The following is a 16285-nucleotide window of genomic DNA, read 5'->3' as shown; positions in this document are numbered from 1 at the left end:
AAGGCTATCAGGTAAAGTTAAGTTACTACCCATAGAAGAAATGCAACACTGACATCACAGGGCTGGAGAGATAGCTGTTCTTCCATAGCTCCCAGGATTCAATTTCCAGCACATGGTGGCTCACAACTGTAACTCCACTTCCAGGGCATCTACACCCTCACACAAACATGTATGTAGGTAATATCAATACAGAGTGGAAAATTCTGAGAATAGTTAGCTGGCCCAGCAGGGAGACAGTGGGAGTGGAGAACATGCTGTGGTAGGCAAGTGTGTTCACTAGTCGGCTTTTAGAAAGTAAAGGAGTTATCGGTGGTAGTTATGTTTGGAATTGTCTATACTCCTTGGACACAGTAGCTGCTTTTACCCTATTAGTTGTTTTGAGCAGGTACATGAAAGGTTACCAGCTAGGAAACGGCTGGGTAGGGAGACTTCTGAGCTTGCTTCAAGGGATAGGATAATTGTTCCTTGGGAATTGACTTTATATATGCAGACAGAGGAAGAATATTCTGAAGAGATAGCTTCTGAGGAAAAGGAAGGCTTGTAAAAGCTTCGGGATGGGAGAGATGGCTCAGCTATTAAGAGCACTGGCTCCTCTTCCAGAGGTCCTGAATTCAATTCTCACAACCATCTTTATCTCAGATGTCCTCTTCTGGTACATAACTATAGTGTACTCATATAAATAAATAGATAAATGTATACAAATAAATAAATGGTAATGCCATGATCATCTTAATGTGTAGCAGTAAATTGTTAATCCATTTTGAGCTCCCTGCAGGTGACTGCGCTTCTCCAGAGTTCCCTGGATTCGAAAATGAAAGATGCGCGCGCGCGCGCACACACACACACACACTCACTCACTCACACGCATGTGTGTGCAGCCTTTATATTTCAATATGCCTAACTAGCTGGGCTTTTCTCCAACTTCATGTGGCTGACCCACTTTCCCCTCTGATATTCCTGAGTTACACTTGCTAAATCTATATTTTATGGCTGCTGTCCCAGACCAATCGGGAGAGTGGACCATGTAAGCACAAACAAATCCCCAATATCCTAGAATAGAGGGTGATGGCTGAGATAGTGGCCTGGAGTCATTTGTTGGAGAAAGAAACTAAGTAGTGGTTCTAGGATAGAGGCAGCTGGCATGGGTTTGTAGTGTCCCAGAACTGTGCAGGTCAGATTCCTACCCCTTCTACTTGGGGTTATCTTAGGTTTTCTAGTGCTGCAATAAAGCATCATGACCAAAAGCAACTTGGGAGGACAGTAATTATTTGCCAGACAATTAACAGTCCTTCATCAGGGAAATGCAAGGCAGGAATCTGGAGGCAGAGCCTGAAGCAGAGGCCTGCTTACTGACTTGCTCCTCCTGGCTTCTTTTTAACTTGCTTTCTTATACAAGTAGAACCCAGAACCACCTGCCCACAGTGAACTGGGCCCCACAATAGTAATCGTTAATCTAGAAGATCTGTGCCTTGTTCACACTTTATCCATTCTTTTTCAGTAGATAGAAATGAACACAGCGAACTACAACCGGACAGTGTGCAGAGAGGGAGATGCTAAATGAGACAGATGTCTTCACCAGACCCCTGCCCTCAAAGCTCCGGATCTGCAGGAAGGAGCAGAGTTTGGCAAGGGCTAGTGGACGTCAAGCAGTCTATTCTAGCGCAGCAGGACTGATAAGGGGTGCACATATGAACTCAGACTGTGGCAACATGCTTAAGACCTGTACTGTTGGAGCCAGTCAGGTCCCAGCACTGAGAGGGGGACTTGGATATGATGTCCCACCCCTGACCAGGTAGCTATTTGCAACTGAAGACACCTGAAAAAGACAAAGTAATTTTTTCCAGTGGCTTGTCTCTGGGCTTAACTACACTGCAGAGAATACCCACTTCCAGGAGTAGTGAGCCAACAAAACAAGCCCCATGGGGTCTTGCTTCATCTTGGCGTTTTTGTCTCAAGCTGTCTCATCTTAGTTGTTGTTGCCTGTGATTGTGTTTTTAGTATTATTGGAAACAAAGTTGGTTGGGGGGTCTGGGAGGAAGTGGGGGAGAGGAAACATTTTGCATCTCTCATGGGTACCTGTGCCTGCTCATCTGACTCTTGTCTCCTGTCTCTTTTCTCCATGCTACCAAAGACTCGGGACCCCCTCCGATATTGTTTGCACCACGGGTGGCAAAACTGCATTTATTCTTTTAGACACAATTTGAACTCAAACCCCTGAAGCTGTTGGTACTTTGAGGCAGATCTGTCAGACTACAGCCACTTCTTTACTGCAGAAATAGCACTTGTGGCACATTTGTTACATTTGAATCAGTGTTCTTGGATAATAAACCCGTAGTTACTCTTGACATTAGGAACTAGGTTTATCAAATATCCATGCTATTCCCACAGCCAGATTGTTTTAAGAAATTTTTACATGTAGAGATTTGTTTTAGATTGAGCATCAGTAACTTGAATTTGAAAATGCCCATGACTTCACTATTGGATGGTTCAGACTGGCTTCTCATTAAGGAAGGTAAAATACATAACCTTGAGAAGGTTGTTCTCTCCATATGGCAGAAGGCTGGGAACGGTACTTAGACTGCAGGAGGACAAGTATCATTTTACCATGGTGGTGTTGTTTCTGGAACAAATCCAGCATGTTGATGGAATGTGAAATTAAGTCTAGACGTGTACTTAAAATTGATGTACTGGAAGTTGGACACTTTGGTTCATTGGGAGGTAGGGGAGAGGATCGAGAGTTTAAGAATATTTTGGGTTCCCTTTTTTGATAATGGCACTTTATAAAATAAATATGATTGTTACCTAAGTTCACAGTGAGGACAGATGGCTCAATGGTAAAGAGTGTATACTGTGTTAGGGGACTCAAGTTCGATTCTTAGAACCTGCAGCAGGCTGTAGCTGCAGCAGCAGAGGGGTCCAGTGCCTCTGCCTACACACACACACACACACACACACACACACACACACACACACACCCATACATTACGTGTGCATCCCACCCCCCTCACACTCAATTAAAACATATATCTTAAAATTTAAGGTTAGCAGTTCTGTTTTCTTTTTAAACCATACAATTTGAAATCAACTATTTTTGTCATGCCTAATAAACTACTATTCCTTCCCAGCACCTGTATTTTTTGGTAGACTATTGATTTGGTGGGCTTGCTCTATTTGCCTATTCGGTTTCAGTGTGTATGGGTTTAGAATCTGACATGTTGGGCTGGAGAGCTGGCTCAGTGGTTAGAGCACTGACTGGTCTTCCAGAGGCCCTGAGTTCAATTCCCAGCAACTACATGGTGGCTCACAACCGTCTGTAATGGGATCCAGTGACCTCTTCTGGTGTGTCTGACGACAGTGACCATGTACTCACATAAAATAAATCTCCCAAGGAAAAAATTGGTGAGGTCATATTTGGGAATTCTCCCATTGGAGGAAAAGAATCATTGAAGAAAATTTAGAAATAAGCAGAAGACAAAAAGAAGTACTTTTTCTCTCTAAGATCAGAAATAGGTCAGTGACCCCTCTTAAACCACTTATTAATTCGTTATCTTGCCGTTTCAGAAAAAGGCCAAAGGACAGGAGCTGTTTGACCAAATTATGTATCACCTGGACTTGATTGAAAGTGACTATTTCGGTTTGAGATTCATGGATTCAGCCCAAGTAGCAGTGAGTATCTTTTGGAAGTTCTGTCATGACTACAGAAATGGCATTTTTCAGATCATGCTTGAAAGCTAAAGTACACTCAGTGCATTCTTTATTTTGTGTCATTTCCTATATACCCTGAAACACAATCTTATTTGTTGGTTAAAATAGGGTCTTGCTCTACAGCCTGGGCTGAACTCATCTTATAACTAAACCTGAGGATTAGATTTGGGCACCACTATATTTTGCTGTTTCTTTCTTTAAAATCACCTGAAACACTTTTTTACAAAAAGATCTGGCCCTAATCTGAATTATGAAAGCAGCATTTTTGAAGATGGGGTTTGTTATGAACCCCTGTATGACAGAAAGAACACTAATACTGGAGTTCTGTGTGCTCTTAGACAATTGATGTTGATTTCTAGTTTATACGGTCAGCAGGCAAGCATCTCTAAGGTTTCTTTCAGATCTGTAATTCCGAGTCAAAACTATCTGTGCCTTTCCGATGAGCGAGCAGTGTATGTAACAGAGTGGGAAGTTGGAAGCTATTCAGACAGCTGAGTGCTATATTGTGATTTCACTGAGGTGTGTGTGAAAGAAAGTATATGGTAGGGCTGAGAAGGATTGGTGGTTCTTTCAAACCAAAATTGTTAAGTAATTGTTGTAATACTTATTCTTTATTAATTGGAGTTGGATCTTTTATAAGCAGATTATTTTGTTTCAGTTTTTTTTTTAAATTTTTATGTTGGGGGCATGTTTTTCTGCATGTATGTCTGAAGTCAAAAGAGGGCATCTGATCCTCTGGGACTGGAGGCTCAGGTGGTTTTGAGTCACTGTAAGTGCTGGGAATCAAACCCTGATCCTCCACCAGATTATCCAGTGCTCTTAACTCTATCTCGTTTTAGCACATTTTATGTAGAAAAATTGTATGGGATTGTTTAGAATAAGGTAGTCTGAAGTCAGAGTTAGTGGCTGGAGAGATGCTCAGTGGACCCATGTTCAATTCTTGGCCCCACATGTTTATAACTCCAGTCCAAGGGGTCTAATATCCTCTTCTGGTCTTTCTGAGCACTGCACACTTGGTTCACAGACGTACATTGAGGCAAACACCAATACATAAAAATAAATAAAATCTCAAACAACTTGACGTTATTGTAACACTTTGGTAGAAGTAATAATAAAAATAGGCAGAGAAAGCAGATAGAATAAGGGCATCAAGATATTAAGCTCACTTGCATGCGCACGAGCACATACATACATGCTCACACACCCCAGAACTCAGACTATAGGAAATAACTGCAAATCTCTTACATGTGCATGTGTATGTATATATGTATGTAAACATATATCCAGAAAAAAAATCTGAAAAATTAGGCTGAACCTAGATACACTTTACAGCTTAAATTTTAAGTGTAGTAAGCATAATGACCCTTTCAGGTCCTTGCTCAGTAGCCACGCTTAGTCCCAGAATGAAATAAATTGGGTATTTAGTGAACAGCTCATATTACTATATATAATAAGCTTGATAGATCAAGGGCAGTTTTTGGTTTTTGCTAGAGCATATAACATAAACGAAGTTACCTAATGATTTCATGTCCTTGTCACATGTACTATATTGATACACCAGAATCTAAAGTGGGCAGCAAAATATAAGGATCAAAGGTATCAATGTATTATAGTTTAGTCTTCATCATGTGGCATGTTTATACATCGAAAACTAATGTACCACATTTAGTATTACCAAGCAGTCCAAAATGTATGATGCGTATTGAATTATGGAGTCATCATGGGGATAACCAAAATTATAAGTAATTAAATTTTATTTTCTGTATATATGTATAGATAATAGTTTGTTATTTAGAGAGAGTATTGACTTTTTATTCCTGGCTGTCTTGGAATTCTCTGTGTAGACCAGGTTAGCCTTGAATTCTTTCATGTCTGCTCTCTGCAAACAAGCATGGTTTGTCATTTCATACAGCATTGAGAGCTCCCCAGCGTCTGGTCTGTACTGTAGCTCAGTTGTCTGTAGCGTGCCCTCAGTCCTGTTGTGCTTAGTTGTCCCGTCTCTCAGTTGCCTTGAACCAGAGACAGTGTGGTTGGTGGTGTTTGTATTTTCATGACTTTGAAACTTTTGAAGAAATAAGCTGGTTACTTTGAATGCCGTCCCTTTCTGTGGATTTGTTACTTGCTGAAGTAGGTTCATTTTAAAAGTTAATCCCATGTTCCATTCTCTCCTACTCCCTAATTAGTGACACTAACTTTGCCACTTAATGACAGTGTCTTCCAAGCCTCATTTCTATGTCATTTTCTTTCCCCTTTGTATTTTTTTTTATACATCCCAAACTCTATGTAGGTGAGCTGGCCTTGAATGTGTGCTCCTGCCTCTGCCTCTCAAGCACTGAGATCGCAGGTGTGCACTGCATGCTCTGGTTTCCATTTCCCCTTTGTAGTGTAGTGTATTAAGTTTCTGAGACTGTTCCCCCATCAAGCTATCTATAAATAGATTGCTATTTTATTCAGTGTCCTGTTACTGTCCTTTATTTTGATGCTCACATTTCTCTAAGTTTGGCCAAATGGCAACTACTTCAAAACATCTTCATGTTCATTTAACATGAAATACTGTTCTTTGTGTTCTTGCTTACTTTATGCCCAAGAAAGTGTTCGGGTTCATCTGGTATTCCCATCTCAGTCCTGGAATCAGCAAGATGTTCATTTTACTAAGCTTTGTGATGAGATTTGAGAGCATAAGTTCACAGTGATTTCTACATAGACACATCTTATTAAGTCAAATTTGAGTCTGATATTACAAAGGTTATCATGGTGTTTTCACCTTTCCATATTTGTAACAATTTTCATACACAGATGCCTATTGGAATTCCTTGACTTGAGGAGTATGTCTGAATAAATCTATTATAAATTAAATGCTGTAAGTTCAAAAATGCATATATCTATTGGATACATCATTCTGAGCAATCTACGATTGCTTATTCAGCAAGCATAGCTGAGCACTGAAGTTAATGGCAGAGCCTTGGTTATCACATGATAAGCAATCCTGGAGCTCACTGGAACTTGTGACTCATCACCACTGTCTCTCATCAAAAAGACAATGCTACTTGTGTATTAGTCTGGGAAAAGATCAGAAATAGAATGGTTTCTGTTAAATGTGTGTTGCTTCCAAACACCTAAAAAATTGTGGAGGTATAACCAAACCTGATCAGTTACTTCATTTCTCATGTGCAAATGCTGACTATATTTAAGCTACTGAATTATTCCTGGACTATTTTATTAGGGGGAAGTAGGGCTTATTAAATGTAGTGTTCAGTTATCTTACATACTGTAGCACAGTCACTAAAGAATACCTTTGAAGTTGTCTACTCTTGAGATATGGTTTGACAAGGAGCGTTCTAGAGCAGAGCAAAGGCATACTTGAGGAAAATACTTGATTTCATCTAGGATAGCCATAACATTATGTCAAAATGAGGCTACTTTGAAAAATCGAGATGAATTTCTCGTACTATAAAATTTGCCACTTTAGATTTTATAATTTGTTTTTATTATATTCAGAATTATGCAACTATTACTAATTTCAGAACACTATTATTTCTTAAAGGAGCCCTGGATGTATTACCACTTGATTCTTATTAACCATCTTCAACACTGTACTTTGGCAAGCACTACATTTTTGTTCATATTGATTTGCTTATTTTGAAAATTTTATATATTTAATATATTTTATACTTTTTTTATCCAATTACAGCCTTTTCAGTGTGTTTTCAAAGTTAATTGTACATCCATTTTCAGTCTTTGATTCCTTCCTGTGGCTGAATAATTTGAGTAAACCACATTTTGCTTGTTCAGCAATTGATGTGCATTTTGTTTGGTTCTGTTTGACTGCTACGGGTGCTGCTCTGACCATTAGGCCTCAGTCCTCGAGGGCTGCACCGAACAGATCATAGAAAGGGATTGGATTAATCTGGTAACTGATTTATTTCTGTAGAATGCTCAAACGTTTCTATAGCACATGCACCGTTCTACATCCCCACTAACAGTGTATGAGACTGAAGTGTTACATAGTGGCTTCACTGGCTCATTCCCACAACAAGACAGAAGGGGTCCCCCCACTCTGACCATAGCCATTCTGACTAGGTGAGAATGTAGCTCTGTATTTGTGTTTTCCTGATGAGCCTAAAGGGTTGACTTTTCAATTACTTACTGGCCATCTGCACTTTTCATTTGAAAAGTGCATTTTTGTTTCACTTGCTCATTTACTATGTAGTCTGTATTCTCTTGGGTGTTTAATTTTTTATGCTCTAGGTACTGATCCTCTTGGAGATGAATAGCTGGCAAGATTATCTACCATTCAATACACTGTCTCTTTTGACTGGTTTCTTTCACATCACAGGAAATTTTAATGTTTTGGTTTTGGGGGGAGAGAGGAAGAGTGTGTGTGTGTGTATCTATATGTATGTACACATACACATGATTTGGAGCATATTCAGAGAACAATTTGGGGAGTTGGTTTTTATCTTTCACCTTGTTGGGATGGCATCTCTTTGGTTTCTGCCACTGCAGACATGCTTAGGGCTAGTTGGCTTTTGAGTTTCCAGCCAGTCTCCTCCCCCATCTACCCTCCCATCCACCCTTACCAAGTTCCCAATAAAAGTGCTAGTAGTGCAGATGCATTCCCAGCTTTGGGTTGCTTTGTTTTGTTTGTTAATCTGGGTTACAGGGTTCAAACTCAGATCCTCAGATTCCTATAGCAAGCACTTACAACTACTGAGCCATCTCCCCAGCTCCAAGAGGGATCTTTAAGTCCTGAGAAGTTGTGCATTCATGCTCATCAAGGAACTCCTCCATGGGGTTTGTTTTGTTTTCTTGGTTCTTTTGTCTGTTGTCCTTACCTGGTTTAATTATGGCAATACTGGCTTTATAGCAAAAAATTGGGAAGCACCCCTTCCTTTTATTTTGTGATACTCTAAGGAACATTGATGTCGGTTCCCTTTAAAGGTAAAACAAGCAGTGAGTATGTCTGCTGGGCTTTGTCCTAGTAGTAGGATTTTTGTTACCATATCTCAAATATTCTTTTTAAGATTTAATTTTATTTGAAGTGTATGGCTGTTTGTCTTGAATATAGGTTTCTGTATTGTATGTGTGCATTGCCTACAGAGGCCAGAAGAAGGTCCCCTGTAACTAATGATGGATGTTAGCTGCTGTGGCAGCGCTGACAGTTGAATGTGGGTCCTCCAGAAGAGCAGTCAGTGCTCTTAAACTCTGCCATCTCTCCAGCCCTCAATATTTTTTTCTTGCTCAGTCTCTTGGTTTAATTTTGATAGGCCATTTGTCTAGTTTATTCTTTTTTTTCCCTAACTTACAAGTTTTCAGAATGGTGCATCATAATCATGTGGACATGTTCAGTATTTCCTGTAATTTGTCTCCAGTATTATAACTTGTAATGAGCAGCAGTAGTACTTCAGTTCTGAGGCTCACCACTACTGTTTGTTCTTTCAGAGAGCCAGCCAGCTCTTTGTTATGTTTATTTTATGTTGTTGGCTTTTGTTTTGTTTTTTTACTATTTCATTAATCTCAGCTCTTGCTGAGTTTAGGTGTTGACTTTCTTGTTCTTGGTTTTTTAAGACCTTGAGATGCACCATTAGAACATTGATCTCTGATTTCTTTTTTTTTTTTCTAACTTTATTTTAAAAAACAGATACATATACATATTTTTGAAAGCATTTTTGCATAAAACTATATGAATATATTTTGTCAGTACTTGATGTTTTTAAAGGTTTGATAGTATGCATTGAAATCTTACTAGTTACAATGAGCATAAAGTACATGTAAAACAGAACGTAACATGGAAATAGTCAGTTTTCTTGGTGTGTAAAGATTAAACAATGATTTTTAAATTCCAAGAATTGCCACAAGTCTATATTCTTAGCTCTTGAGTTATTGATGATTTAAGGTCTAGGTGTACCCCACTCTGAGAGGGTGCTATACACTTATTTTTTTCTAAGAAGGACTGAGGTTTCCACTTTTTGCCCTTTTTTTTTTTTTTTTTTTTTTTTTGGAGCCTCTTATGGTCTGTGAGTTGTTTCTTGGGTATTCGGATCTTTCTGGAGCTAGTATCCAATTATCAGTGACTGCGTATTATGTCTGTTCTTTTGTGACTGGGTTTCCTCACTCAGGATGATATTCTCTAGATGCATCCATTTTCTTAGGAATTTCATAAAGTCGTTGTTTCCAATAGCTGAGTAGTACTCCATTGTGTAAATGTACCACAATTTCAGTATCCATTCATCTAGATGTTTAAAAGGTTATTTTCATTTTATGTATGTGAGTGCCTGCATTTATGTATAAGCATATGTGCCTGGGGCCCCTGCGGTTACTTTCTGTTGGCACTGGGAACTGAAGCATTATGAATGAGCAAGAAGCTGACTTAACACCTGGACCATATCTCTAGCTCTATTATATGCACTTTAATACTTTGCTTGTTGCTGTAACCTTAGAAAAGCACCTTATAGATCTGTAGCCTCTCCTGGCCTCCATAGGTACAAGCATGCATGTGGTGCACATAAGCATATGCAAGACAAAAACACAAAGATAAGCACATTTCTTAAAGATGATTTACATCCTTAATCACCTACATTTCAGCCATGAATTTGACATTTTACAAAATTTTAGCAAAGGTACCTTGAACATTTTCTAATGGCTGGTCTAAGTCTTTTGAAATGATTTAGAACACTGTTAACTAAGGAAAGCAGTCACTTAGGAAGGGTTTCTTAGCATCTAGACTAAACAGAAGTGTTTTATTTTATTACAAATCCTGATTTCTTAGTGTGTGTATTAACAGTTCCTAAATTAGTTGAAAATGTTAAAAATGTGTCTGCTTACAGAGCTATTTCTTGTGAAGCCTGTTTTGAAAGACAGCTAACATTTCTGTGTTTTATGCCCTTTGCCCTCTGAGCAGGAGTAAGAGCTTCAGGCACTCCAAGGCTGGGCTCACTGAAGCGCTATCAGCACACTATTTAGCTGGAGGGCCTGGGGCCAGGGTGTGTGTGTGTGTGTGTGTGTGTGTGTGTGTGTGTGTGTGTGTGTGTGTGTGTGTTTTGTTTAGAAGCTTCCTAGGTGATTGTTTGGTCAGTTATGTCTTGTTTGCAATTATATACTACTGTCTTTTAAGATGCGTGAGTAAATGGTTCTTCCTTAACCAGCTGCTGAGAGTGGAAGGAATACAGCTTTCTATGTTTTAATATCTTCAAGTTTTTAGTGTCAACTAAACTTTAGGAATAGGAAATTAGAGGGAATTATTTTCTTCTTAAGGCATAAACTTTTAGTTTTACACCCAAGCATCTGTATCTGCATGCCTTCTGTCTTTATCTTCTTAGCAATTTAAACATAACTCGTTCTGAGACCCTGCTTCTAGGCAAGTCCATCAGTGCCTGACTCTGAGCTCTGAACTTTGCAGTCCCTGGCAAGGAATGCGGAGGAGATGGAAGAAAACAGACTTGAGAATTCACAAACATGAGCTCAGACCTTCCTCATAAGAATGGTGACCAGGACTCCCCCAGCTCCTAAACTGTACTTTAAATGTGTTTGTTTGAGTTGTCTTACTGGGGCGGAGCTAAAACTCATAGGGAAGACTAAATTTACTGTTTGGTATACACCTCCAACCCGTTCTCTACTGGCATATGTGTTTAATGGTAGGCATTGATAGGAGTAGGAAAGTGTAATCATGAAAATCGTCTTTCGATTTTTTTGTTTTTATACTTTGTTTTTATACTTTGTGTTTATGTGTTTACCACATGTGACACACATGGGGAACTCAAGGGCAAGTTGGAGGAGTCTGATGTCTCTTCCACTGTGGTCCCAGAAGTCTAAGTTATCACACTTAACCTGCAGATGTTCTTCCCTGCTGAGCCATCTTAATGCTTCTGAAGCTAGTCTTGAATGGATCCAACCAGGAAGAGATGTAGTGCGTGCTCTGTTTCCTTCTTATTTCTTCAAAATTTGTAATGAATTGGCTGGATGTTGTAGTGCACTCCTTTAATCCTAGCACTAAGGACAGAGTGAATCTCTGAGATCTGGGCCAACCTGGTCTATATAGCAAGTTCCAAGCCAGCCATAGCTATACAGTGAGATCCTATTGCAAAAGAGAAAGAGGAGTAGGAGTTGGGGTTATAAGTAGCCTATCAATTTATCAGTGTAATGTTAAATGAACTTCAAATATAAATATGCAAGATGAGTCTTTCAGTTTGAAAGTTGAGAAGAAATCACAAGAAACCATACTTGAGGAAATGCATATAGTTTACAGTGGACAGATCTTGGAGGTGGTGAGACTGTTGGTTGTGTGCTTTTTTTGTTTTTGTTTTTAATATGTATGTATATATGTATGTGATACATGTCTGCAGGTGCCCATGGAGTCCAGAAGAGGGCATTGGCTTCCCAGAGCTGGAGTTAAGAGCTGAGCCACATGACATGGGTTCTGGGAACTGAGCTCAGGTTCTCTGAAAGAGAAGCAAGTGTTCATAACTGCTGAGATAAATGCATATATCTGCAGCATATCAACTTCACGTGCCTCTGCTTTTTAATATTACTGCCCCCAAACGTGAATATATCATCTATATCAAATGCTATAATATAGGTTTGTATTGATCTTTGCAACAAATTGTATTCATTTCAGAGTAAGTTGAAAATAGAAGAAAGAAAAATATCATTAGTTATCTTTTTTAAAATACTTCTTGCTGGCTAGAGAGATGGCTCTGACTGCTCTTACAGAGGTCCTGAGTTCAATTTCCAGCAACCATCATGGTGACTCACAACCATCTGTAAAGGGATCTGATGTCCTCTTCTGGTGAGTCTGAAGAGAGTGTCAGTGTACTTGCATATATAAATAAATCTTTTAAGATATACTTTATGCAGTTTTATGTTTTTTTAATGTATGAGTGTTTTACCTGCATGGATGTCTGTGTACCACATGTTCACAGTACCTGTAAAGGCCAGAAGACAAAGTCATATCCTCTAGAACTAGAGCTACTTTGTGTGTGCTTGGGATGAATCCAGGTCTTCTGGAAGAGCACCATTCAGTGATTGTAACCATGGAGCCATCTCTCCAGCCCCTCACCAGTAATCTCATTTACTATTTTATTGTTTCATCGCTTAAGTGTTCTGTACAGTTTGATGAAAGAATGTGTAGTACTTTACAGTATGTTCTTTAGAATACAGCTATGGCCAGGCATGGTGGCACACACCTTTAATCTCAGAAGAGGCAGAATTTCAAGGCCAGCCTGGTCTGCAGAATTCCAGGACATCCAGGGCTAGTAGACCCAGTATTTCAGCCACCCTTCCCTCTGTCCTCCTAAAATACCAGTATCTGTTTCAGATTAAGTATTTGCTTTCATTAATTGCTATATTATGTTTTGCCATATTTAAATGTTTTGTTCGGTCTATTTTTAGATTGTCATCTTAGGTTTTTCTTATGAAATTCCTTACAGGAAAATCTTTGTACATTTATTTCTGAGTTAGACGTGATCTCAATCTCCCACCCCCACCCCCCTTTTAATGTATGTGAGTGCACTGAAGCTGTCATCAGACACACCAGAAGAGGGCATCAGATCCTATTACAGATGATTGTGAGCCACCATGTGGTTGGTGGGATTTGAACTCAGGACCTCAGGAAGAGCAGTCAGTGCTCTTAACCACTGAGCCATCTCTCCAGCCCTGGTAGGCATTAGCTGCCCTCTGCTAATGAAGATGACTGCCTGGAGGGATGCGCTCATTTGTACTCAGTGCCCTGCACAGCCAGGCTCCCTGACACAGTACTCTAACGCTGTGATTAGGGTTTGGGGTTTGTTTTTTGCTGCCACCTCCCAACTACAGTAAGAAAAATAAAACCTGAGCAATGGTTCTGAGAGCAAACATTCTATACACAAACTGTTATTTCATGCTCAGCATATTAATAGCATTAGGCTGTCTCAAGTCTAAGATATTTGACTATTGAGTTTTTGAGCCAAGATGGAAGCACTATTTTCTATTTCAGGTTAGTCATTCCCAATAAGTCAAACTGTTTTCTGCCTGTCAATAAGATTTGTACAACTGAACATTTTCCATGCTGAAAGATGTTTAGCAGGGGGTCTCAAAGTTTTTCAAGTGAAAAATAGCTAAGTAGTAGCATACACAGAAGAAAAATTAACATAGGATTGGCATGTGACTCAGCTGTCAAGGATGTTTGAAGCCCTGAGTTCAGTCTGCCCCCCTAACCCCCCCACCCCACCCCCCACACACCAGAACCAAGACAAAGCATTGCACTGCTACTGCTGCTGAAATGTTTACAAAAGCATCTTATTCACCAGTAGAGGAAGAAAGGAGAGAAGTAGCCAGGCAAATAATTGGTAAGGAGAACAAACAGAGCCCTGGTAACAAACAGTGCTGGCTAATTTATTCTTTGCTTAGCAGGATCCTTGAAACTGTGTCCTTGGCTCTGTGGACTAGTTAGCACAGGAGCCCTCTCTACTCTCGGTACCTGGAATTGAAAGCATGCTGAGGAGAGCTTACCCTTGTGTGTGGTAGCTGAGCCTGTTGCTGCGAGGGCTGATGGGAGGGGTGTGTAATGAGAACTGAGCTGACTGCTTTGTCAGTGCAAGCATCAGGGATTGATTCAGGTGTTTTCTGTATTATGAGCAATTCCCAGTGAAGAGGCCATAGAAATTAAAAGGCTGATACTGTTGAAAGCAGAACTCTGCTTGTTAAGTAGAAACGTTTTTATATGTGAAGCAACTGCTTTATTTGATGTCATAATTTTGAGGAAAAAAAATCTCACTTTTTAAAACCTTTTCGGCTCTCTGAATAAGTGCTAAATAGTGAGTTTCAGAGTACTGAGGAGCGTTCTCTGCTCAGCATTAGGGTCTGCCAATGACTCTTGTCAAAGAATGGCCAGGCTTTGATATTTTTCTAAATTTTATTTACGTATATATTTGTGGTGATAGCTGACTTCTATCTACAACCTTCTTTTCTCCAACAGTCTCTGTAGAGCTGATTATTTGGGAACTGGGGAAATTAGGGTATAATCTAAGCCATAAGAGCCACCTCTTTCAAATCCAGCCCCTTTGTGGAGTACTGCTTTGTGGTTGCCAACAGTTTCAGTAAGTAATAATCTTATTAAATCTTAAAGTCCTTCCAGTTGCATAGATACTCAGCTTTTATTTTTCTGTTTACAGCATTGGTTGGATGGTACAAAAAGCATCAAAAAGCAAGTAAAAAGTAAGTGTTGGGAAATATTTGAAAACAGTGCAAATACACATGAGAAACGCTGATTCTTAATAGTAAGAACATTTCAAAAATTGTTTCCTGGGTTTTTTTTACCATTGGCTTTTTTGGAGTGGGCTAAGGGTTAGGGCAGCCAAGAGTCTCAAGATCTGTAGACTAGGCTGACCACATGCTCAGAAGCCTTCTCCAGCTAGGATTTCTGGTGTACTCTATTACTGGGCCTCACTAGCCTGTCTGCTTGCTAAACTTTGTTTCAGTGTAACATACCTACTGGATACCTGGTTTATATGGGTTTAACCTAGACTCAAGAGTCTTATAACTTGTTCATAGAGGAAATTTTTGCAGCTTACAAATTAGATTGAATTTTTACACAGTATTTTACTTCTCTTTACACAATTACTGGTGTTGAAGTTTTTGGTTGATTTGGGGTTTTTTTGTTTTGTTTTGTTTTGTTTTTACTGTTTTTTGCATTTGCTTTTTTCCCCTGACATAGGGTTTTTCTATAGCCCCAGCCTAGTCTGAACTCAGCCAGTCTGGCCTCAAAATAGAAATCCATCTGCCTCTACTTCTGAGTGCTGGGATTAAAGGTGTGTGTCACCACCACCCAGTTGTATTGAAATTTGGGGGGGAGGGTTGGTTGTTTTGTTGGTGGTGGTGGTTTTGTTGTTGTTGATGTTGGGTTTTTTTGCTTTTTGTTTGAGGATTCTATCTAGCTCTAGGAAACATTTTGGGACCTTCTGGGTGTAATAATTTTCTCCCCTTGTCTTTCTGGAGATTCATAGTGCAGACTAGGCATGGTGGACTGGAAAGAAATACATGGTGGATTTACTGTCCTCTGACTTTGTGTAGTCAGCAAACACCAGAGACCTGTCATTATTTTTAAAAGTTTGACTTAAATTTATTTTTATTGGGTATATGAATGATCTGGCTGTGTGCATGTATGTGAACCATGTATGCACCTAGTGCCTTGGTAGGACAGACAGTTCCTGAACTGGACTCATATAAAATGGAGTATTATTAATTGGGCAGAACTTGAGAAAATACCAGTGTCCGGTCCCCGAATTCTGGATTTTTCCTCTAGTGTCAGATTTCAGGGCAGTTTAACTGCCTTTATAAAATAAAACTGTATAAGATATATAAAGCATCTTTATAAAATACTGGGACAGAATTGCTGAGAACACAGCCATTAGTGAGCCCACTGCACTGAACTGAACGTGTGGGTTGCTTGGCCTTGAGCTGTTTCAAGTTGGCAGTCCTCAGCGTTCACTAGAAGGCAGATGAGCGGGTTTCCAGGCTGTTTGATTACTCCACTAAGATTATACATTTGACCCTGACCTGCTAGAATTAATGTTTGACAGATGGATGTGATAATGCTGTGCTGTGC

At 39.6% G+C, this 16285-nt stretch overlaps 1 protein-coding gene across 1 annotated transcript in view; it reads left to right on the top strand.

Moving 5' to 3' along the window:
• Window positions 1-16285, top strand: part of EPB41L5 (erythrocyte membrane protein band 4.1 like 5) — an 82524-nt gene that overhangs the window by 7758 nt on the left and 58481 nt on the right. Inside the window, exons 3-4 of the mRNA XM_080918468.1 lie at window positions 3562-3666; window positions 14853-14895. Of these exons, the coding sequence (XP_080774594.1) occupies window positions 3562-3666; window positions 14853-14895 (148 nt within the window). The remainder of the gene's footprint in view (window positions 1-3561; window positions 3667-14852; window positions 14896-16285) is intronic.

Source organism: Micromys minutus (genome assembly GCF_963924665.1).
Source record: "Micromys minutus genome assembly, chromosome: 6".
NCBI classification, from domain to species: Eukaryota; Metazoa; Chordata; class Mammalia; order Rodentia; family Muridae; genus Micromys; species Micromys minutus.
This window is presented reverse-complemented; position numbering and strand designations above follow the sequence as displayed.